Source organism: Pristis pectinata, chromosome 28 (genome assembly GCF_009764475.1).
Source record: "Pristis pectinata isolate sPriPec2 chromosome 28, sPriPec2.1.pri, whole genome shotgun sequence".
Classification (NCBI taxonomy): domain Eukaryota; kingdom Metazoa; phylum Chordata; class Chondrichthyes; order Rhinopristiformes; family Pristidae; genus Pristis; species Pristis pectinata.
The window spans coordinates 22,573,824-22,599,574 of NC_067432.1; the positions used below are offsets into that span (position 1 = coordinate 22,573,824).

General features: G+C 38.6%; 1 protein-coding gene across 2 annotated transcripts in view; it reads left to right on the forward strand.

Moving 5' to 3' along the window:
- Nucleotides 1-25,751, forward strand: part of efl1 (elongation factor like GTPase 1) — a 214,291-nt gene that overhangs the window by 31,277 nt on the left and 157,263 nt on the right. The window contains exons 8-12 of one of the 2 annotated variants that reach the window (XM_052040660.1): nucleotides 8,829-8,952; nucleotides 10,847-10,926; nucleotides 13,224-13,256; nucleotides 14,565-14,701; nucleotides 19,557-19,679. In XM_052040660.1, the coding sequence (XP_051896620.1) occupies nucleotides 8,829-8,952; nucleotides 10,847-10,926; nucleotides 13,224-13,256; nucleotides 14,565-14,701; nucleotides 19,557-19,679 (497 nt within the window). The remainder of the gene's footprint in view (nucleotides 1-8,828; nucleotides 8,953-10,846; nucleotides 10,927-13,223; nucleotides 13,257-14,564; nucleotides 14,702-19,556; nucleotides 19,680-25,751) is intronic. The other variant, XM_052040661.1, reaches the window with a different exon arrangement.

A 25,751-nucleotide genomic window follows, 5' to 3' on the forward strand; every position in this document is an offset into this window, starting at 1 on the left:
TTTACTGCTGTTTACTCCCATGTGGTATGACAAAGATCAGCAAGGGACTTGTTGAGGAACTCCACCATATTGAAGCCACCAAATGAATCTTATTCCTTTTTGAGTATTGTGCACTAAGCATCACAACATGGGGGATAAATATGTGGGTTATGTTGAGGAATTGTTGTACAGTCAGTTTTTGCAAAAAAGCACCACAAAAGTGTTCTTAACAAATATGCTCCATTTCAGTATTGTCGCATTGCTTTGTTCCAGGATCTCAATGTATTTAGTCCAATCTGAATTTCAACTTCAGGCTATTGATGACTGAAAAGCAGAGGCCAGTGTGTATGAGCAATTCCCTTTATTGGCTAAGTGGGAAGTCATCTAGGTTATGGTACTGTAACATCATAGGAGCTGACCAAGCACAAGCCGATGAATGACTGTAATGCCATCTGAGCATGTGAAATGTTCTATGCTGCTTATGACTCTCTATCAGTTTCTGCCCCACAAAGTCTGTGGTGTAATCTACCTCTTCAACATCTGTACCGAACAAGAACAATGCTTGGTAAGAGGTTGAAGTGTGATCCTACGCCATCACACCTGGGAATGACATTGGGCATAACTTTGACCTTTCAGGAGCACCTGAGGAAGACTACAGCAAAGGTCACATCTTTGGGCTAGCTGATAGTCATTTTAGTTTCGTCAACATGGGGAAATGAAGCAAACCCTTGCCTCGAAATACTCATGATAGACCTGTTTGGTGCAAGTCATCAAAACACTCCAAACTCTTGAACACTCAGCTGAATATAACTGTGCAGAAAATCTGGAACTCTCCTTGACTACCCCTCCAAGTTCCCTACATGGGCTGATTCCTATTGGCCTGCAAGCTGATCAAGAGCACCCGAGATGACCTGCAATCCTTCTGCTGCCTGCCTCCCAGTGTAGGAATCAGGATAAATAAAAGTGACTCCGAATGGATGTTAAACAAGTAAATAGCAGCTGGCCTTTGTCACTGAAGCCTCTGTGGTAACACTTTGTGTGGTGATGAAGGTAGTCTTGCATGTCATTGATTATAATGGTAAGGAACTCAAGAAGTGAGGCTACCACAGCTTGGTTATGCATTTGCTAAACATATAAAATTTCTGTTGAAGTTTTGATTAAAAGTATTGAACGCTCCATAAACATTCATCCATTATTCCTCAGGTATGTGGTCTGAGCATGTGTAACGTACAGAACTCCCCAGCATGTGCCATAACTATCTTCCTTAATCCTTTAACAAAGTCTGTTAGTTGCTGCTTCATATTATTTGAAAATTAGACTAGAATTGCATTTAGCAATGTTATTCTGTCAATAAATATTTTTTGAAATTTTTGTATAGATATTTTCACAAACAAGGAGAATTCAGGTGCTTATTGTTTGTTTTTGCTCCTTGAAGTGTATTAGGGAAAAAAAACCTATGGAAGAAGTTAGTGTGAACCTGTTAATGTGTTAATTTCCGATCTCCATCCCAACTTAGGAGGAGGCAAATAATGTTCTCATGATTAACTTCAAGAATGTACATTTAAATGTTTTCTTCAAAGTTTGCTTTTTGTTCACTTTTGGAAACTATTATTTATAGTAGTGACAAATATTGTCTGTCTTCCACGTGTAACCTTTTATTGTTTCCTCAGATTGAAAATAAGATGAATTTAGGAAATTTTTTGAGAGAGTTGTTTTTTTTGTTGTGTTAGATTTTGGAACTCCAGAACAATTACAGTTTACCTAAAGGTTGTTTATAGGCCGGCATTTGCTCAGGAAGTACCGATTTATTGTTTTCCTCATTCTTTTGCTGGAACTGTGCCTCTTGTCTGTTTTCAATGTCTGGGGTCACCTGCAGTGTAAAGAAAGGCGAGTATCCCTCTTACAGAGCTGCCAAATCCTACAACCATCATCCCCAGTGGTCTTCACTACCAGTTATTCATGTGCATCCAACTTTATTATTGCTTATTATTTTTGTGTTTTGTGAGATTTTAAATACGAGTATAAAATAAAAATTGAGTACAGAAATTAAAAGAGCATGTAAAACAATGCCTGGTTTATAGTGTTGGGAAACAAAATGGTCAGAGTCAGGGAGGGCTTTAATTCCTAGAGCATACTTAAGTCTGGGAATGTAAAGTCCTAAATGTATAGTTTTGTTTATTCAGTCACCATAAATCAATAGCCCTGATATTATATTCTGTGACTCAGAGTGGACCTCTAGCAAATTATTTCTTTTCTCCTGTTGTCCTCCAGATAAGCATGATACGAACAAAAAAAGTTAAAACATTTCACAGCCATGCACCTAACTTTAACTACTACTAGTTCATGTTTTTACTTAACAGTTCTCTCAAATTTTTGGCCTTTAACTACAATAAGTTTCATTCAATTCTGTTAGTGTAGCTGTAGAGAAATTCAGCACTCTAACCATGTACAATGTGTGTAGTTTCCCAGAACATATCCATTAGTTGAACTAGAACAGTACTTCACACTTCAACAATGTATCAGATCAATACAGCTTAGAAGGAAGCCATTCCACCCGTCCACCTAATGCTGGCCATATGCAAACTAATCTAGTCAGTCCTATAGAACATAGAAAGCCTACAGCACAATACAGGCCCTTCAGCCCACAAAGTAATGCCAAACATGTCCCTACCTTAGAAATTTTTCTAAGCTCCATGTACCTATCCAAAAGTCTCTTAAACGACCCTATCGTATCCGCCTCTGCCACTGTCGCCGGCAACCCATTCCACGCACCCACCACTCTCTGAGTAAAAAAAACTTACCCCTGACATCTCCTCTGTACCTACTCCCCAGCACCTTAAACCTGTGTCCTCTTGTGGCAACCATTTTAGCCCTGGGAAATAACCTCTGACTATCCACATGATCAATGGCTCTTATCTTATACACCTCCGTCGCTCCAAGAAGAAAAAGCCAAGTTCACTCAACCTGTTTTCATAAGGCATGCTCCCCAATCCAGGCAACATCCTTGTAAATTTCTTCTGCACCCTTTGTATGGCTTCCACATCCTTCCTGCAGTGAGGTGACCAGAACTGAGCACAGTACTCCAAGTGGGATCTGACCAGGGTCCTATATAGCTGCAACATTACCTCTTGGCTCCTAAATTCAATTCCACGATTGATGAAGGGCAATACGCCATATGCCTTCTTAACCACAGTCAACCTGTGCAACTGCTTGGACTCGGACCCCAAGGTCCCTCTGATCCTCCACACTGCCAAGAGTCTTACCATTAATACTATATTCTGCCATCATACTTGATCTACCAAAATGAATCACTTCACACTTATCTGGGTTGAACTCCATCTGCCACTTCTCAGCCCAGTTTTGCATCCTATCTATGTGCCGCTGTGACCTCTGACTGCCCTCCACGCTATCCACAGCACCTCCAACTTTTGTGTCATCAGCAAACTTACTAACCCATCCCTCCACTTCCTCATCCAGGTCATTTATAAAAATCACAAAGAGTAAGGGTCCCAGAACAGATCCCTGAGGCACACCACTGGTCACCGACCTCCATGCAGAATATGACCCGTCAACAACCACTCTTTGCCTTCTGTGGGCAAGCCAGTTCTGGATCCATGAAGCAATGTCCCCTTGGATCCCATGCCTCCTTACTTTCTCAATAAGCCTTGCATGGGGTACCTTATCAAATACCTTGCTGAAATCCATGTACACTACATCTACTGCTCTTCATCAATGTGTTTAGTCACATCCTCAAAAATTTCAATCAGGCTCGTAAGGCAGGACCTGCCCTTGACAAAGCCATGCTGGCTATTTCTAATCATATTATACCCCTCCAAATCTTCATAAATCCTGCCTCTCAGGATCTTCTCCATCAACTTACCAACCACTGAAGTAAGACTCGCTGATCTATAATTTCCTGGGCTATCTCTATTCCCTTTCTTGAATAAAGGAACAACATCCTCAACCCTCCAATCCTCCTGAACCTTTCCTGTCCCCATTGATTATGTGTCCCATATTTTGCATTTTTTTTTAACCAAGTTATCTTAATGGTAGCTAAAGGATAAATTACAAGTGGATTATTTGGGTAAATTTATGTTGGGTATAGATTGATTGATTGTTCATTTTGAATCTGAAAAGAACAGAACAGATTATTTTAAAATGTACATATATGCACAGGTGCAATGAAAGTGCAGGTACAAACTAACTTGGGGGTCTGTTATATAAATCAATAAAATGATGGACAAGTGCAGAAAATAATCACATTGCTAAGTAAGGTGCTTACTTTTTTATCTTGTGAACTAGAATATTGGCAGAGAAGTTGCACTACAGCAGTATAAAGCCCTTGATTGAATTGTATTTGCTTCTGGGCATATATATCAATCTTGGAAGAAGATTGGCATTGATTCACCAGAATAACAGATGGTCTCTATGGGGTTAAAGAAGATGAGCAATTTGATCGAAGATTTCTAGAATTTAAGAAATTTAAGTGAAGAAAAATATTTCTGCTGGTTGAGGAGGGACTTGTTTAAAAGTAAGAGCTGGCCTTTCAGGAGTGAAATGAGGAAACATTTCTAAAGGCCACAAACCTTGGAATTGTCTTGAGTAAATAGCTATTGATGCTGGACCATTTGATCACTTTAAATCTGAATTTGATGATTTTTATTTTGGGGCAGGTGCAGGGGCTTAGGTCCCAAATCATTTGCATCAAATTTCCAAAAGACCAGTAAAAATAATTCATAATCTGAGTACATCACCTATCAACATATTTCTTTTTCTAAAAAAAAGCCAGAATTAGCCTTTTATGATCCCTGTGCACCATCCTTTCAATGGTAAAGAAATAAGAACTCATTTCTTTAATACTTTCACATCCCTGCATGGCATCCTGAAGCATTTTAGAGACAATGAAGTCCCTTTAAAATGTACTCACTGTTGTAGGAAACTCTGCAGCCAGTTTGTGCCACTGCTTAACAGTGCCAAGAGATCTTGTATGTTCACCAGAGAGTTCTGATAGGACCTTAAACCAATCGGAAAGGTGGCACCATATAATACACCTTCACTGCAGAGAGTTGTGGACACAGCCCAGCACATCACGGAAACCAGCCTCCCCTCCATGGACTCTGTCCATACCTCTCGCTGCCTTGGTGAAGCGGCCGGCATAATCAAAGACCCCACCCACCCGGGTCATTCTCTCTTCTCTCTTCTCCCCTCTCCCATTAGGCAGAAGATAAAGGAGCCTGAGGGCACATACCACCAGGCTCAAGGACAGCTTCTGTCCCACTGTTGTAAGACTATTGAACGGTTTCCTTATCGTGAGATGGACTCTTGACCTCACAATCTACCTTGTTATGACCTTGCACCTTATTGTCTACCTGCAATGCACTTCCCTGTAGCTGTGACACCTCGCTCTGTATTCTGTTGTTGTTCTTACCCTGTACTACCTCAATACACTGTGTAATGAATTGATCTGTACAAATGGTATGCAAGACAAGTTTTTCACAGTACCTCGGTACAAGTGACAATAATTATAGCAATACCACTTGTGCTAGTAGTAGATCTGCTTTAAGACTTCATTTGAGACTAGCTAAGGCTTAAAATACCTTGTTTGATTAATTCTCTTTTTTTTTGAGGCTTTGGGGATTGGGAAGGTGATGTGTTACATTAAGCAGTAGATATTGTTGCAGAAGCTTCATTTTGTAGCACACATTATCTGTAAGTCGTGCCTATTGTTGCTTGATATTTGAGAGTGTGAGATACCTCTTAATGATCTTAAAGTTTCCAGATGCTTCATAAAATCATGTCTTTTAGATTTCACAATATTTGGTGTTTTAAATTTTAGGGATTACATTTTCTCTGATGGGAATCAGATGTCCATCATAGCTGAGGCTGTTGTACATTAATTGTACTCGGGAACTAAAGCAGTTTCTGTTGAGGCATGCACTATTTTTTTCAACTCACAAAAGGAGGAATATCTCACCTTTGTGACCCTGTTTTGGCTTCACTCGTCTGTGCTTACGTTGTGGCTTTTTAAGTGATGGTGTGGAATCTGAAATGTTTTGCTGACCCTGGAGCATTTTACTTTATATATCTTTGGCTCTCCAGCAGTGGCTACATTACTTTTCCCACTGCAAGGGTCTGCTTGTGTTACAGGCTGGGCATGCTGCCAGAAGCTGGCAGCTGGCTCCATGCAAATGTTTGTGTTGCTGGACTCAGATTTCCCATACTGATTGATGGGGAAATTCCCTGTGGTGTGGAATTAACTACTATTGTGAATACAGAAATGTAGGCTGCTGGCAGACAAATTCTGTCCTTAAACCCAGACTACCCTGAGCAAAGTGAGATTGGTCATTGACATTGAGGGAGCAGTCATTCCCTACATCTTCATGGCTCTACAATCGATCCTGGCCTTGCCTGCCATTCCTAAATCCTGTTGCGTTCGTATGGCTTGTGCAATATTCTAACTCCCCCTTTTTTTAACAGAATATCTTTAGGAGAGACAGTTGCAGTAGATTTGGTTTGACTCTGCTCAAAGGAAAAGGAGTGGGAATAAGAGCCTGTTTCATCATTGATCAATACTTTAGCTACCTTCCCTGTCTTTGCTTTGCATACCTTGATACTCTTGCACAACCAACAGTCAGTTTAGGACCTTACTAGTTTGGTCATCTACCTTTTATTCTTTCAAAAAGCTGCTAAGTCACCTTGACTGAATCAATATCCTTTCAGAAAGCTGCCCAGTCTGGGGTGAATCCACTGTCAAGGTTTGAGTTGCACCTGTTGTGATTCTTTGAGCGTGATTGCAGTGGTAACACTGGCAACTAATGCTTTTTTTGAAGAACTTCCTGAGTGATTTGGGTCTCCTTCTGTTGCAGTATGATCATGTCGAGGGTGTCAGGCATCCTCTGTTTTCTGTTTCCTGTTTCCTTTTCCATGGCTGACCACAGCTTTTCAGACATCAGTAAGGATGTACAAGCTGTTGATGTGAATTGAATAAGGCAAGCAGTAATGATCATATCAGGACCTTCTCTGTTGCTGCCCTGGGAACCTTTGTGGTTGCTGACCCTGCTTTCACTGTTTACCAAATTAGAGCATAACCACTGAACGTGCCTGAAGGCCAACCCAAATGTCAAGGTAACTACAAAAGTGTGGACTTCTCATGGCTAGCCCGTTCTCCATTACACAGCATCCACTTGCAAAGTTGTTCATTGAAGACAAATAACAGGTTCTTTGTCTGTGAGAATTATACAAAGGTCCAAAAAGCAACCTACTGCAAATATCTGGGTGAAATTGACAATTGGAAGACTTCATGACTATGATGGCAAATGCCTTAAATGCCTTCTTCGTGAAATGAAACCTGCTATCAGGACAGCATCATGATCCACAACACAGACATTGTGAAACTCACAGCAAGTATCGGAGAACTGTCAACCACATGCATCTAGAAGCAACCTAACAGATAATGTGAATTTTTCATACCAATGACACACCCAAACAACTCTTGAATTGTCACTTGCAACTTTAACAGCTACACCAACAACTGGGGATACAAAATCACCAAGGAAGATGGGTGATGAACCTTTGGCAAAACTGTTTCTAATTCATGGCCCGAGTTCTTTTACCAGTGGATACTGGAAATGAGGCAACAACCTTGATTTTTGCCTTTGTTAGCAACAATATTGTGGAGAAATTTCTTCAGTCAGTTGTGAATCTACCACAGGAGCTGTAAAGGTTAAGTTGCTGAACATATTTAAGAAGGAGATAGATAAGTTTCTACATGTAAAAGGCATCAAATATCTCTAACACTCACCACCATCCAAAGACATTGAAAAACAACTAAAATAAACATTTTTAAAATGCTAAGAAATGAAAACACTTGTAAGCATAAACACTTAAATCACTTAAATGAAAAATAAAATTACTCTTTTTAAGCTGAAGTTTCTTCCTATTAAAATGAATGGACATGTGGTATTGCCACCCGTTCAGCAGCTAAGTTTCCCACCTCAGCTTGCCTGCCTTCCCTGATCAGACTCTAAGGCACGCAGTGGAGCGCAGTTATTTCAAGAGTGCTGATCGGCCAGGTGGTATTTCAGAACTTCCACCTTTGCGTGGGAGTCCAGAATTTTCACACCGTTACATGGATTAACACCAGCAGTTTCAAGCAAATCTATCAGCTTTCAAGTTGGGTTAAGTTGAAAAATGTTACTGAAAGATAGTTTGTCATTTAGTTTGCTATTTCAGGGCAAGGTGACCAAAAATTATGATTTTGAACAAGAGGAACCGGAAATGCTGCAATTGGTTCAGTGCAGGAGTGCTCTTGCTGTGGATGACCCTGTCTGCTCTTCAGGTAGCTTCAAAAGAAACCATGACACTATTTTGAAGAAGAGTATAGTGCCTATCCTTATTTTCCTGACCAACATTATCCCTCCAGTCAGCATCCTTAAAATAGGCTATCCAATCATTTTCCCATTGCACTTTTAGGAGCTTGATTTGTGCAAATTGGGTGCTGCATTTCCTACTTTACAAGATTAAATGAAAATCAAATCTGCTGAATATTTTCAGCATGTTCTCTTTTTATGACAACCTGAATACTTCATTTGTTATAAATGTTTTGAGATTTTGAAGTCATGAAGTAAGAAACTAGGAATACAAGTCTTTTTTTTCTGTCTTTCCTTTTCTTTCCCTCTTCCCTTCTCTCTGTATCTTTCTTTTCGTTCAAACTGTCAATTTATATCCATCTATCCATTGCTGTATGCTGGAATAAACAATATTTACTTTCTCCATAGCCTGTTGTGAATCTCGTACAAGTACCACAGCTGATGGATGCATTTATATGAGAAAATCTCTTTTGATTGCAGAATTGAACAGTTTGTCCAGATGTACAGTGAAAAAGTGGGGATTAAAGCTGAAGTGTTGTTGAAGACTCTTTGGGGTGACTACTATCTGAACACAAAAGCAAAGAAGATAATGAAAGGAGCACAGGTATGTTGCCTGATGTGTAGACAATTCCACTAAAAGTATGTTTAACACAAAATAATAAGTTTGTACTTAGACCAAGGCTGGCCATACTGTATCTTTAATTTAAATCACTACCTGCCAAGATCATTATAGGTAATGTGAGCTCCTTAATGATGGGTTAACTCTTAGTGGTAGTGATAAAAATCCCAAGTTTGTACCTGGTGCTGTTGGCCACACACATGATGGCAGTGGTTGGGCAGAGTTTCCTTGTCATTGCTATGTGTCCATAAATTGCATTAGGATACTGTTCACTTGGTTCTTCCATGGTCATCCATTTGCTAAGTAAACAAATCTATCCAATGCTGGCATTCAGAAATGCTATGAAAGACTTGCCACGTAAAATTTACTCAACAAAGGGAAAATAGTGCCAGTATGTTATATTTATATATTTTATATCACAGGTAAAAATGTGCACAGCTTAATATGAACTTGTATTATATTGTGACCATAAGACTTTGGTGGAGATTTCCAAGTGCACATGGACGGCAGAGAAAAGGCAGTGGAGGATAAATGAAAGTTTGTGATCCTGAGTGAAGCCTTTAGCCATGTGCAGACATCATAAATCAGTTAACATGGAAGTTCCTAAAATAAATCTAGAAAATGCTGGAAGCAATCAACAAATCAGGCGGCAGCTGTAGAGAGAGAAACAGTTGACGTTTCAGGCCCGAGACCTTCATCAGAATTGGGTAGGTTTTAGGTAGCAGAGGAGGTGGGAAAGCCTGAAGTTCAGGAGTAATCCTGTTAGAAGCAATTATCGAGCTGAGGATGAGGGAAATAGCCTATATTTAGGGTAGCTTTTCTAGCCCCATCCCCATGTGGAGTAAGCAGATGGGATCCTAAAAAGGACTTCTCATGCTTGCAATGGCTGAATAGTCTTCTGCCTCAACCGTCAAATGAACACAGGCTTTGTGAGGATTTGTGACTCAGTGATCAAATTACCTGCCCTTATCACCACAGGATTTTCACAAGGGGGAGTGGTATGGAAATGTGGCAGCAGCCTGTGCATGAGTTCTTTTAGTTCCATTGTCCAGGCTAGGTGTGACCAGAAACACAGTACTGCTTTCAAAAATAGAGCAGAAAAGTCTTTTCCATTTCTCTTCATAGCCATCATTATGATTGAATAAGGTTAGATTATCAACTTAGTGCTAAGTTATCATCATTTTATTTCATGGCATGTGTTAAATCTCCTGGTTCTTTAATTTCTCATCAGTGAAAGATACTTGCAATCCTATCTGTCTGGATTGGAAGTTTGCAGACATACAAACATATTTCAACTGCTTGCTTAATATTCTCGAGGTCAAGGATGAAGTATGAAATTTTGCAATCGACTAGACTGTTAAAGCCTCAATTTAAGTCTGACCCTCCCTGTCAGAGTGGGATGTGTTCCATTTGGAGTACTGTTTTATACCCCATCTAATTTTGTGCTGTTTTGTGAAGGTTAAAAGCAGGGCTTTAATATCTTTCTATAATGTGTGGCTATTGGGTTAGAGTAGAACCAGAGACATATGGTTTTTCAAAACTCTTTTTAAAAACAAAAATTGAGGAAGAGCTTTGTTAATCGCCAGAATGTCACAATAAAGATCAATTAAGTGCAATTTGGGAATTCCATCGAGCCATTCTTCCATTAATTTTGGTGGGAGATTGGCACTTCTGCAAAAAAACAGATTGTAATCTGTTTTCTCAGGGTTTCCAGTCACCTTCTGAGGTGGCCAATCATGAAAATTCCGAGGATGTTCTTCTGCAGCTGTAGTATAAAAGATATTATGGTGTTCTTGTAAAAAAATAAGTTGGTTTGACAACTTTTAAAGCAGCTTACTTCCTTCTCAATTAATTGAGATTGTTTTCTATGTTGTCGCAGTCGAAAGGAAAAAAGCCTCTCTTTGTGCAATTAGTGTTGGAAAACATCTGGAGTTTATACGAAGCTGTGGTTGTCCGAAGGTAAGGAATATTTCTTTTACCATCATGTGGCTTTCATGAACATTAACGCTATCTGTAAGTGCCTTAAAACCACATGTAGAAATCTTCCATGTTGTAGGGTTGTGATACTAAATGCAAGAGTAGAGCCTTATTTTATTCCAGAATGTATTTGAGTATTGCCTGTCTTTTTACAAACTAGTCACTGGCCAAATCTTATGTTGCACTGGGAAAGAGTCCTAAATGCCTTTGTGTTGAAGCACTGTTTTAGGTAACCAATTTCAACACTAACACTGTAAAGTAAAAGTCATATTCTTCTGTGATTATTAATTGACTGAATATGACCACAGGTAGAAAAAGTGGAGTTATGCAGAAGCTTGAACCTTTACTAAAGTGCAGCAGTGCTCTGTAACAGCAGTATAATCCCCATAATTGCCATCTTTTATGACATACTCTCTCAGAAGCCAAAACCATGTAGAATGTTTTCTAATTAGGAGAGCCTGGAGTTTTATGCATTCACTGTCACCACATTTTGTTTTAAGTTCAACCACTTGCACATTCTGATTTGATCAGTTTCTGGTTGCTTTGTGCAGTGCACCATTTTACCCATTAATGTAATACTTTTCCCATGTTTTTAATAATGCCTGTTCCATTAAAGTTACACTTTTGGAATTTTAGGACAAATCCTTCAGATACCACATATTTTAAAAAAAGCACAATACAGCAACAGTGTGATAAGATGTTAAACAGAATGACCCAAAATGAGCACTCATTTCATACATAAATCCAGAATTATCTCAGTTTAGTGTGTACTTTATTTGCATGCTAGTTCAAACACACACACCAAGTTAATCACCTAATCGAGAGAATTTTATATTTCCTATTTCTTGGCTGCACACCAAACAAATTGCATTGATTTTAGTGGGAAGAGTAAACATTAAGATTGGAACTTGGAGCAGTTGGTTTCTTGTTGGCCACTTGTGACCTGTACCCTGAAAAGCTATTAATTATTATATCTCACTGTATGTATGTGGCTAGTTCAAAGGAATGCTGTTCATACAAGTATGCAGAAACCAAATAACATTGTTAATATATAAAGCAATAAAAGGTTGAATCGGATTCATGTTTCAGTTTGGAGCTTAGTGACAGTTTCATGTGACATTTTACAGAAGGGTGAAGAAGATGTATTTTGCAGTGACATTTTTGTGCTCCTTGTTAAGCATTGATACTAAAAGTAAAAAAAAAACTGTACTATTATTTATGCTGGTTAAGAATAATGGTTGAGTCTGACAACAGAAATTTTTGAGGCTTGTTCTCATAATGAACTGTTCTGTTTCAATAAAAAGTATGTAATGTAGACTGGCAACCACTAATCTAAGTCCTTAGTGAAAACCAAAACTTCGTGGTCAATACTGCATAGTAATAAACTATCTAATGCCATGGGGCTTAGAATTCTTAATTATTTTGCATTTTCATGTCTGAAATATCGTTGTAATAGAAATTGCATTCTAAAATTTTGAAATATCGGGCAGTTTGACTTGTACTGACTGCATAATAATATGTAATATCAATAAAGTCCCAGAAATAGTGTGGTGCTACAGAAAGTTTTAGATTCGTATGATGTGCAGGATATGAACTTGTGTTTTCTAATTCTTGCTGATGAAATTGGAGAGATATAACAGTTCTTCAGTGAAATCATGGATAGAAATCTAGAACTCCCTTTTGTCATTGCATTGTTCTCTTGTTCCTGTCCCCAGCCTCTGTGAAATTGGAGATTTACTGAAATGGTCAAGAACATAAGCATCCATGAAAACGAGTTTAAACTCATTCTTGCTATGTTTACGATGATAGATCAGACGAAACTTAGGTGACTTATATTTGGCCTGGGCTAGAGCATAGATTTTATTTTTATTACTCCTGAATAGTTGGAGGGTTCTGTTCACTCAAGCCATGACTTCAGATTTTAGATCATTATTCAGTGCTGAAGTTCAAGAACTACACCTGAACATAACATAAAAGGTAAGAGCAGAAGCCTCTGGCAACATTTAGCATGGCTTGCTTGTACATATTGTTGAGTAACTCCCATTTGTTTGTATAATCCTGGTAATTTAGATGGGCCAAAAGGTTGATGCAGAGAGGCCAAGCAAAGATAAAGGCTGTTGCTGCCAGTAATTTTGTTCTGGTCCAAGTTCCTCCAAATCATTATCCAGACTAATTCAAAGTGAATGACCATGACTGTGAACGTCTATGCATTCCTATAGTGGCATTATTGTGTGAACCTTTCAAATGATTCTTTATTTTTGGTTTGAATTTGAGAAAAGCTGCCAACTGCTGCAACAGAAGTCGGCTCTCGGGTATGTTTACAGAGTTTGGGCTTAACCCAGGCAGTACTCTTTTTATACTGCCTGGGTGAAAGAGTTTAGTGCATGTGTGCTTAGATGCAATTTTCCACTTCAGTTATTTTAAAATCTTCAGGCACTAGGGCAATGTGATTTTGTTGTTTCTGTTAATACTGCCTTTAAAACTTTTACTGCAAAATTTGAAATCTGGGCACCATAAAGTATATATTTTTTCCTCACATTTCCACCACTGGTGGCACGAGAGACCTGCTGCGTTCCTCCAGCATTTTGTTTGTGTTGCTCCACTACCGGTGGATTTGGTTTAATTACTTGTTTAAATACTAGATCAGCTCCCTCCCAGGCACAGCTGATTTCTGTCCTGTATATAGCTGCCTGCAATTCTATGATAAACAACAGTAGTGAAATTAATATACAATTGATTAAGTAATTTATTTTACCCCAATAACTGTTCCTAAAATTGTACATGCAGGACAGAAGTCTTTCATTCTTGGAGACTCTGGAATAGTCATAGATAATGCTAGCTAGGTCAAGGGAAGGAACTATTTACTATTTGAATCTGAAATTAAAGCAAATCTATCAGCCTGAGGCAAAATAAATCATTTTAATGGGTAAACTATAAATTAATGTTTGGTTGAGGCAAGAATAAAGACATTTACAGGATTTATAAAGTGGTAAATAAATATTATTACTTGTATGTCTGTGATGCCTGCAGCTTCAATCATTATTAGTAGGTCATGCAGAACATTGCCTCAGAGAGGGAGAACCACTGTTACAGTTACTTTGCAATACAACTGCAGGAAATAACAAAACAAACACTTTGTGTTGGACCACTCATAGGAAATTTATTAGTGTAGAATCAGAATTTCTCATTTTCAATAATAACAGTGTAATACCATCTTATGTAGTTATTAAATGAAAATATTTCAGAGTACTACAGGAATTATATTTCAGGGCTTTTCCCTCTGGTCTGACATCTTGTAAGGGCAACAATTAAATCTAAACCTGCCTGAAATTATTTAATTATCTAAATCTCCAAAGGCCTCAACAGCACATTGAGCTCATTTGCTCAATTATGTGGCATTGTTAAATGCCAAAACCTGAAATATTCTGATTTCAGCACAATGCTAAGCATGAAATGCAAATTTTATGTTTTGTAAATGTATATTCTCTATGATTAGCTTTAATTTTGTATTTTCCATAAAATGAGAATTCTTGAACATACCTCTGAATATACCTTTAAGAATGAATGTAACTGTCTTGAGCATATGTGAAGAAATAGTAATCTTTTGTCTTGGTTTCCAGGGACAAAGAGAAGATTAACAAGATAGTAAATTCACTGGGTCTATCCATTCTACCTCGTGATTCGCGACACACAGATCCTAGAGTACATCTCAATGCCATCTGCACTCAGTGGCTTCCCATATCTCAGGCTGTGTTGTGTATCCTTCTTTGATTATGTAATGTTTTATTGGACTTCAATATTTAACAAGAATAGTTTAAATAATTTAACAATTGGTTAAATTGTTAGTGATTGTAATAATGTTTGTGAATTCATCTGTATAACACAAGCCCCTAACTGAAATAAATCCTTTGGGGGGGAAAAAATCATTTAAACTGCAAAACCACAAAGTAACATTGAATGAATCAATCAAACCTGATCCCTTGACTATCTTTGGCAGTATTTTGTAACTGGCTGGTAAGAATAAAATACACTATTTCCAAAGTCAACACATAAGAGGGAGGCACCTGTGTAGTACTAAAAAAAAGTTAATTTCCACTTACACTGTGTCTCATGCATTTAATTAAATTGATTCGAATAGTTTACAAACATGAGATTTATAATTCGTATCTATTATGATGGAGATCCACATTTTAAAATAGCTATCAGTAAATAGAGCCTTGATTATTATAACGGCAAAAAAAGCTGGGATCTGAAACTTTGAAAATGTCAAGCTCTTGAATCTGTGCAACTGCTTTCATTCTTTGACTTCACTGACTATGTTCCATTCAGTGGATGAATTTCAAATTTTATACCTCCATTTATTTACCTTGACAAAGAAATATTGAGCCTTTGGTCATATTTTATAGTTCAGGAATAAAAGCAGTATCTAACTAAAACTGAAGATGACTATCCTTCCACTGATCATTCACATGCAAAGGTCCAGTGATGAAATCTTTCAGGATGTAAAATGATCAAACAATGGTCTTCTGATGCCTCAAGAGTGTTTCAAGAAGTGTATTCCTTGATTTGTCAGGCTGCAGCGTATGTGGGTTAATTGCTAGACTTAACATGTTAACACATAATTAGTTTGAAAGAAGACAATTATTTTCTTTGGACATTTGGATTCTAAAATAACATAACATTGCTCATACACTGGTGTGATTGAAACTGTCAGTAGGGGTAGGGATAGGGTCAAGGGTAGTCAAAAGTTGAATGTTAGATGCTTGAGCATGGCCTTTTGATGCTTTGGAATGTGAGGATGAGTATCTTATGGTGCACACAAACTTTGTGTACACGATGCTGAGATTGCAGTAGTTCATGCATATCGTAAAAAAATATTTTTTAAAAATGATACACCTCAGTCAATAGCACCCTTGTTACTTTATATTGATATGTGAGTTTTAAAAAAGGGTAAGCAACAATGCAGGAGATGCTGGAAATCTGAAACAAAAACAAAATACTTAAAGATCTGTTTTCGTCTCTGCAAATATTGCCTGACTTCATGAGTATTTTCTGTTTATATATTTGATAAAAGAGAAGTTTGTTTAAATTCCAAGTTTTTGATGTTTAAAAATATATCCAGGCAGTTTTGGGCTCAAGCTAATATAATTGAATATATTGTAAGGGGAATGCAGTGAATGTTGTGTATGTGAATTTACAAAAAGTGCATACTAAGGTTCTGGATTAAAGGATTGTAGATCAAATTATGCAACATGGTATAAGAGAGAATGTGGCAGCACATGTATTCAATGGGTTGGTGGCCAGGAAACAGAATGGGGGATGAACTAATGTTTCTGGACTAAAGGAATGTTTTATCCTCCGGGAACAAGGTTCAGACCATTGTTCCTACTTGTTCCTACAATCCTCCAAGGTCACCTTCAGATCTAGAGGCTGCTCTGTGAGCAGGATGAGATGTGCTTTGTGATCCGCAGCCTTCAGGAATAGAGTGGCTCGCAGCAGGGTATATCTGTAGAGAGCAACTTGCAACGTGTCGCCACGCTCTGGTGCCATCTTGCAGCTAGGCTCCTTGGACTCTGTCTTTACCCCTCGTTGTCTTGGTGAAGCAGCCAGCGTAATCAAAGACCCCATGCACCCGGGTCATTCTCTCTTCTCTCCTCTTCCATCGGGTAGAAGATACAGGAGCCTGAGGGCACATACCACCAGACTTAAGGATAGCTTCTACCCCACTGTGATAAGACTATTGAACGGTTCCCATATACAATGAGATGGACTCTGACTCACGATCTACCTTGTTGTGACCTTGCACCTTATTGCACTGCACTTTCTCTGTAGCTGTGACACTTTACTCTGTACTGTTATTGTTTTTAACCTGTACTGCTTCAATGCACTTTGTAATAACTCAATGTAACTGCACTGTGTAATGAATTGACCTGTACGATCGGAATGCAAGACAAGTTTTTCACTGTACCTCGATATAAGTGACGATAATAAACCAATACCAAGGACCAAGGGTATATTTAAAAATCTGTAAATGCTTGTATTCAGGGCCAAATGTTCTGAAGACCAGACTCTTAGAATTTTCTGGAGGTCTTAGATGACAAGAAGTGGCAGAATCATGACCTCCATTAATTTTGGATGAACTCCTTCAAGATGAATGGAATTCCTGGAAATACCAGCTTGCTGGCTGAGTTAAACTTGGGTTTGTGGAACTGGATCAGTGCAGGTATGCTGGAAATTTATAGGACTTTGTCTTGATTTGGCAGCATTTTAGAATCCAAGGTAAGGACATCATCTCCCTCATCTATAAGCTGAAGTGCGAGGGGGAAGAAGTGAGTATTCGCTCACTGCTCAAAGTGCGTTACAAGTTTCTTTCCAAGGTCACTGTTAATTGAGTCGAGTGTGATCTGGAGCAGGTGATTCACCAAGACTTGTGCTGTATTCAACAGGAAGACTTCTGACATCTTGGCACCATTCAGGAGTACGATTATCAGCTGTGGGACAGAGTTGCTTAGTTGGCTTGGGTCAGAAGAAAACTAGTGATAGAATATCACACACAAACATAATGATCATCCAAAATGGGGTGTGGATGAGCAATCAGCAATTGAATGTGGCTATTCTACACAGATTCAGTAACACAGTCCTACTTAATGGGTGGGAAATGGAAAGCTTCCTAATCCAATCTGGAATTGGGCAAAGTTGCTGTTTCTCTACTGCCTTGTTAGTGTGTGTTTGGAAGATATGCCATGCACATTTCTCCAGAGAATGCGGGGAGAAGTGTACCTAGCATGACCTTTATCCTAATGGCTACCTTGTGTGTGGTTGCATCAAGCTTTTCATAGACCCTGGGTATGCAAACAACAAGTCACTACACACACTTTTTAATCTGTCCCTGGTGTTGCAAAGGATGATACTGATCATGTTGCCACAAAATCTTCTATTTGGGTGCAGTATTGCCAACCTGTTTTGTGAAAGTTTGTGCAGGATTGATCACAAGTCAATCAGGCTAAGGTCTGCACAGAATTTTCCGCAGGACCTGTTGGAAAATGAGATGGTGGATTCTGTCCAGCTGCATCTATGGGAAGAGAAGTACAGCTAACATTTCAGGTTGAAGACCCTTCGTCCGTTCTGACGAAGGGTCTTCAACTTGAAATGTTAGCTTTGTTTCACTTCCCACATACGTGGCCTGAACCTGCTGAGTATTTTCGGTATTTTCTGTTTTCACTTTCGATTTCCAGCATCTCCAGTTTTTTATTTTCACTTGCTTGGTGGATCCTGTTGGCTGGTCCCCTGAGCAGACTGTCAAGTCATTTGAAAGAATGCCGATATTCAGACCTTTCGAATAAGCACCAACACTTTGGTGGTAAGAAAGCTGTCTATCAGATTCTTCATGCATCATTGGAGCTGCAAGACCACCATATACTGTGCAGAGGATGGAATTGTCATCCATCTTCTGAAATGTGTGTTTGCTATTAAAGTTTGGAAAGGGATGCACTGGACTTAATATATTGAGGTTCATCCTGAACAGCTGCATAACAGGACTCTGAGCTCTGGAGGCTGTTCCCAGGGATATAGACTGAGACAAACACCAACTGCTGCTGGAAGATTATCATCTCGGTGAAAGACGGCCTTTGGTGTGCCAGAAACCTGCTGGACTTCCAGTGCCAGGAACTGTCCATGACCAAATGCTACAGACTGGCACATTTCATGGTCTGGGACAACATGCTAAAGGACATACTGAATTGTTGTGTGGTCTCCACAAAAGCTCGAAGGGGAAGAGTAACAGTTTAAGGCCCATCCATCACTGAATACTGATGGGCCAGAACCCCAGTAAAGCCCTTTCAGCCTGTCTGTCATGGAAATTATTTAAAAGACAAAGTGATGTCATGCTGATATAAAATAAATCATGTAAGTAATTGGAATGTTGTCTTGTTTTGTGAATGGTGGCATATGAATATACTATGCATCTTGCAAATTTTATAAGTATATTTTTGAAAAAATCACTTTTTAGAAGAATTAGAGTTATTGCTCTAATAAAGTCAAGTGGTTTAGGTGTGTCTGATAATTTGTTAGTTACGTTGTCAGGAGATGGAGAAAAGGATAAAATGAATCACCGGAAGTCTCATTTTGGGGACATTGGACATTTATGGTGCAAAATGCAAGCTGGAACAGACAGCTTTAGAAAAGCATGATTATATTCCAGACCTACAAGATTTTTCTTCAACAAAATTAAGTGTGACTGCCCTTTGGCTAAGGAAAATGTGGATGGTGCAAAGGCAGTGGAATAACATCCATGATTCCTTTGAAAAGCTCCATAAAACTGCAGGAAAAATGTATCTTTCGAAAGGGAAAAATGTTATTTTGATTAAATAATCATGTGTAGGTTTTGACCATGCACAATACTGGACGATAGTTGGTATCCAACATTTAAGGTGCCATTAATGTAACAAAAACAAAAGAGATTAATGATGGGCTTTTCTGTGAAACTAAAGTAATAGTTATGAATTGTGACAAAGTGAAATAGTTAACAGGATAAAAAAAATCTATTTCTTGGATATGGAGCTATCCAGATGTATCCAGTGGTATGCTTTATATTCCTTAACACAGTACAATAGCAATGGTGTGCCACAAGCTGCCTAGCCCATTGGATATTACTGAAGAGCGGGTTGAAAAGCTTATGTGTGTTCGCAGCAGAAGATTTGATTCACTGCCTGCCCAAACCCAAGTGCTCAAACAAGGTAAATGGCCATGCAATTCATTTTTTTTGTAATATACAAACAGGTGAAGTGGAAGATGCACTGCTTTTTCTCTTCATTTTTGTATACTGAATATTATTTTTATTTTGAATTCTCTTTTTTAGGATAAGTAAGTTAAAAAAACTGATTCTTATTTGTTTGTTCAAACATGCAAAAGTAATTGTTTTGGTCATTGATATACTTATTCACACTTGTTGATTTTCAATATTACCATTGTTGATTATTGACAAATCGCGTGGGAACATTGTAACAAGTTGCGGATGCTTTTTCTGCTGGTGATGTATTTGTCAGCAAAGTGAGTCTGTGACATTGCTGGACACGTTTCATTTGTTCTGTTACAGCAGGAATTCTGGTATTCTGCAAAGTGCAAGGCTACCGTTCCTGTTTTAGAAATCCATATATTGTTTCACATGTAAAGTATACAAATTCAATATTTTCCCCAAAATTTTTAAAGGAAACCAGAGAGCTGTTAAGTAACACCAGGTTAATGTGGCTGCTGTTATATTTGACTTGTCTACCAGAGACTGACTTGTATTAGTGAGTTATCTGCATCTAGATGTTACTTTTTATAAGGAATTCTAGGAAATGTAATCTCATGTTGCACCGTGTACATGGCTTTGGTAGATTTCTGTACAATGCATTTGACCAATAATCTTCAAAATTTTCTTTTCCACCAATACACATGTAACACTAGTGCACACGTGAAATTGATTATGTTGCCTCAGTGGATTCAACCTTTAATGTCCTGGTGATACCATAGAAACGATAGGAGATGAGTTTTAGATTACTTCACATTTCCACAGTGTCTTAAGAGGGAAGCCAGACAGGAGTGCACTGGAGTAGTCAAGTCTGGAGTGGAAAAGGCATGGGATGAGGGTTTCAACTGCACAGACAACACCAGAGCTGTATGACCTTATGCAGATGGAACAGGTGACTTCAGCGATAGTATGGGTATGAGATCTGAAACTCAAAGAAAAGAAAAAAGGCTGTGAGTGGTCAGGTTCAGTGTCAGATGGAGTGGAGGCAGTATCTAGGGAAGTAATTTGAAATAAGTGAAGATGATACCTTAGGTCTTCCCAGTTTTTACTTGGACAATACTTCTGCTCATCTGGTCTGAGGTGTTGGACAAAAAGTCTGGTGATGTAGAGACAGTGCAAGGTTCAAAAGAGAAGGTGGTGGGGTAAACTTGGCTGTCATCAGCCCTTGTGGGAAACCGCTTGTTGATATAAATAATGTGACCACAGGAAGTGAAGTTTGTGCACATAGAATGTGTCAAACAGAAAATTTTTCATCTTGTATGTAAATAATTAAAAGGAAATGTTCAAGGAATGTTTTCAGCATAAAATTTATGAATGTGAATTAGGGTTACGAGCTTGCTTGATCCATTGGCACCTGCACTCGGCTGAATTAACATCAAATATGTATTGATCTTTAAACACTTGGAGTTAAATTTAAACAGTCTGCCTTTGATGTATGCAAAGTGGCAACTTCCGTATAAGTGATCGAGCATGCAGTCTGTATACCATTTTATGGTATCTGTGGAAGCAAATAAACACCTGAAATAACAGGAAAGGGGATACTCTGGACTAGATGGAATTCTTGTTTTGGAATTCTTTTCCACTTGCAATGAATTTGATTAATATGAATGAGGAGGTTTTGGTTTGTAAAATGTATTTTGTTTAATTAATATGACACAGTTAATGTAATTGTTTGCAGGTTTACATTAATTATGTATCAGAGAGTACTCTTTTTGTGGCTCATAACAAGCTGCATCAACGACATCACTGAAAATTTGAGGAAAAGTATTGAATTTCAGTGGCTGCGTTCTGGTGATTTCAAGGGTTCTTGTGGTCAGACCTCAATAAAAACCTCAACATGAAGGTTTAGTTAAGGCTTAGCCTTAGCAACAGTTTGTTGAGATTCTGAGTTCTGGATTTTACGGTAGTAAAATACTCAAGTGAATGTAGCACAAAAATATTTTCTCAGGATTTGGCAGGACTTCTAAGTCAGTTAGAACAGAACAGTACAGCACAGGAACAGGCCCTTCTCCCAACAGTGTTGTGCCGAACCAATTACATTAGTAAAAAAAAATGCCCAACTAAACTAATCCCTTCTGCCTACACAATGTCCATATCTTACCATTTCCCTCACATTCATGTGCCTATCTAAGAGCCTCTTGAACACCTCTATCGTATTTGCCTCCACCACCACCCCAGGCAGCGCATTCCGGCCACCCACCACTCTGCGTTTAAAAAAGACTTGCCCCACACATCTTCCTTGAACTTTCCCCCTCTCAACTTAAATGCATGCCCTCTGGTATTAGACATTTCAACCCTGGGGAAAAGATACTGGCTATCTACTCTATCTGTGCCTCTCATAATCTTATAAACCTCTATCAGATCTCCCCTCAGCCTCTGCCGCTCCAGAGAAAACAACCCAAGTTTGTCCAACCTATCCTCATAGCGCACGTCCTCTAATTCAGGCAGCATTTTGGTAAACATCTTCTGCACCCTCTCCAAAGCCTTGATATCCTTCCCATAATGAGGCAACCAGAATGGAATGCAATATTCCAGATGCAGCCTAACTAAAGTTTCATAAAGCTGCGGCATAACTTCCTGACTCTTGAACGCAGTGCCTCGACTGATGAAGGCAAGCATGCCATATGCCTTCTTTACTGCCCTATCCAACCTGTGTAGCCACTTTCAGGGAGCTATGAACTTGGACCCCAAGATCCCTCTGCTCATCAACACGGTTAGGGGACTTTTATGTCGGCACAGTCCCAAGAATTTGCTCATGTGGGAGGTAAATTGACATGAACCATTAGGCTGAGTGGTTCTGAATGTTTAACTTCTATGTTTTGAACATTGATGGACTAGCATCCTTTCCTGGGATAGTCTGTGGAGATATGAATGCTGCATACTTAGTCAATGATGTTTCTGCCTTCAAGAAACAAGGAACATGATAACACGAATAGTTTCCATTGTTGCTGGAATGTGTAGGAGAAAATGGGCTGAGATTTATCATAAATAACTGTTGGGTGGGCTGATGATTGATCTCTGCAGTGACTTGTGAATGCCTAATTGGAGAGGGCATGATGAACTTCACTACAGCTGATAGTGCAGTACAGATGATATATTATCCCTGTAGATCTTGCATTGATTCACAGTGTGGTAACTCCTTTTAAACATTGCAGTTCCATAATGCCTAAATAGTTGATGCTGTTTTGTGCAGCTGCTTCCTGAGTAGATTTTATTCAGGCAATGAGAAGTCTTGTGTCATGTTTGTGAAACTCGGGTAACCATCTCCTGAGGAAACTGGTATACTGTGAAAAAGCAACTCAAACCCATTTGCCTATTCCTCTCTGCTGAATCATGTGCAGGCTTTCAGCTTTTCTGTTATAAGCACAAGTGCTCTGCACAAGTTCAAAGTTCCATGTCTGTCTCTGGATTGAAACCTGCACCATCTTCATGTGATAGTTGTTAACAGGAGCAAATATTGAGATGAAGGATCAGCAGCCATGATCTTATTGAAAGACCGTATGACGTACTTATGCTCCTATTTTCCTTATTTCTATTTAAATAAGTGCTTTCATCCTGTTCATGGTAGACATATTTGTTAGAATAGGTAAATGGGACCAGTAATGTTGGGGAGAAATGCCACATTCTCACTTTGTGCTTTTGCCGCTTTACTGTTTCCTACAATTCACTTCTCAGTAGCTGCTTTTGTTGCCGTTCAAAATTGAATGGAGTCAGATAAAAGTATCAATGTGCATTCTGAGAAGTTTTGTTAGCTGTATGTACTTTTGGAGAATTGTGTTTGTTGAGGTCAGCTTGCCATCAAGAACTAATTCAAATGAGCGATATACTGTTGAATAGAAACAAATTATCTCTGCATACAAATATAAATAAGTGCTTATAATTTTATTACAGTTTTGGGCAAGGAAGACAGCCTTAATTTAAATTTGTTGTGGTTGCAGAACCACCACATAATTCAAATTAATAAAATGGTGATAAATTGTTCAATAAAATAGGCTTGGCTTCAGTCAGTTCAAAGGATTTAACAAAATATGGAACGATCTTTTCTTCAAGAATTTCCATTCACCACTCGATCAGTAACTAATAATGTTTTTAAAGTTCGTTCTTGGCTTGGTTTGTTTATTTTCTTTCGGTGAGGATAATAACAACCTAGTTTTCATTGGCAATGGGACAGTTTAGTTGTCTGTCTTAATCCAATGTACTGAAAGAAAGGAAGACTTGCACATATTATGATATTTGTTAAGAAGAGCAAATATTGAGATAGAGAATCACAAAAAGAAATGCAAAATTGTTTTTGAAATCCAGTTACTTTTGCTAAGCCCAGAAGCTAGTTTTTTATTCAGCAACTTCCCCAGAAACAACAGTAAGAAGAATTATCATTGTAACTTTCATTTGTTATTTTGAGTGGAGGAACGTTGACTGGGACACCCTAGAGTTCATGTCATTCACCTGAAAAGTAGACAGCACCTTGATTTCAAAATTGTATGCTTTTTTTTAAGATTTAGACTTAAATTTCAAATTTGGGAATCCACATTAGTCTGAATTATGCCAACCATGATATTTGCCCTAACCTCAAAAAATCTGGGATGCAGAGAAATGTGGTGTGAATTTTCCCTGCTCCAAAATTTAGTCTGGCAAAATTGATCTGTGTTTACCATGACGTCACCATGTAGGCTGAATGATAATTCTCGCTGATGGCAAATCAGGAAGTTACAACAGTTTATGATCTTTGAAAAAAACAAATATGAATATCAGTGGAATTTTTAATTATGGAATAGAGTAAATGGGACTTCAGGGCATGGGAGATTGCTCACCAGTAATCATAGTGTGCCATTAAAAAATTCAGTTACACTTAACTCAGCTGGGCTTTGAATGGTGCATATGACATTGAAGTTCACATTAAGCCAGATGTAGTGATGAATGTATCTGGAAAATCACAACAGTGCACTTATGTAAAGGCATATTCAATGAAGGAACAGGATATTCCAGACATCTCCTGTGCTTAACTAGGCACGTATGGGTGCTAGAAGTTCTTAATAATTAGAGTGAATCCTGACAACTTTGCCTTTGTTACATCTGCACATTTCGGGCTATGTTTAAATACAGTGTAGTTATGTGCAATTTCTTGCATTAGCTTTGCTATTCAACTTTTTATCTCTTTTCCAAATTGAATCTACATAACCATAATTTAGTTGTGTATGTTGTGTCTTCAGCAAAATATGTGCACCTGGATTTTGGATTATCAGAGTTTACCAAAAGACGTGATCGTAGTGATATATTAGAACACCCTTTTAAGTGGCTGGATTATTTCCTTCAAAGATGGACCATGAAACTGGGTACGAAGTGCCATTTTTTGTAGCACTGCATGTGCTGATTCGCTTCTAATTTCATGTGTGAAGCGCAGAGTACAGTTAAATATGACTCATGCTGTTTGACAAATTGGTTAGAGCTTCAGTGTTTGCGTTGTCCCTGCACACTGGAGTATGCAGATTGTATCATTAATCCTGATGGAACTCTGATTTGATGCTAGTACTATTAAATGGGGCCGTGACAATCCAGCTAATGCCGTGTTTTAATCACAGTAGGGAACCTGATATTTAATGGCAAGACCCACCGACCTCCCCCTTTCCAGTGCAAACGGATCTTTAATGTCTCTCAGGTTTGTTGTGTTGATTGGACAGAGAATTTCATTACTGATACCTTTGGGAGTTTCCAAAGTGTGGCTAAGTGGTAATTCATTTGAACCCACACCAGCTCCATCGCACTCTAGATCCAAAGTCAGTTGAATCTTTGAGCACCATTCCCTAAATACAAGCCCACTTACACTTGCTCCACTCTGCCTTCCTCATTCTCCAGAACCTATTTGGGTTGGAGCATGTAAGAACTTCTTCCCCCACTTTGCTCTTATAGGGTTATTGCACTTTTAAAGTCTCCATTATATCTCCTTTTTATAAGGGAAGTGGATGTGTGATCCTGGCACTCAGGATGACTTGTAAAGAGGGAGAGAAATGCTTTGAGC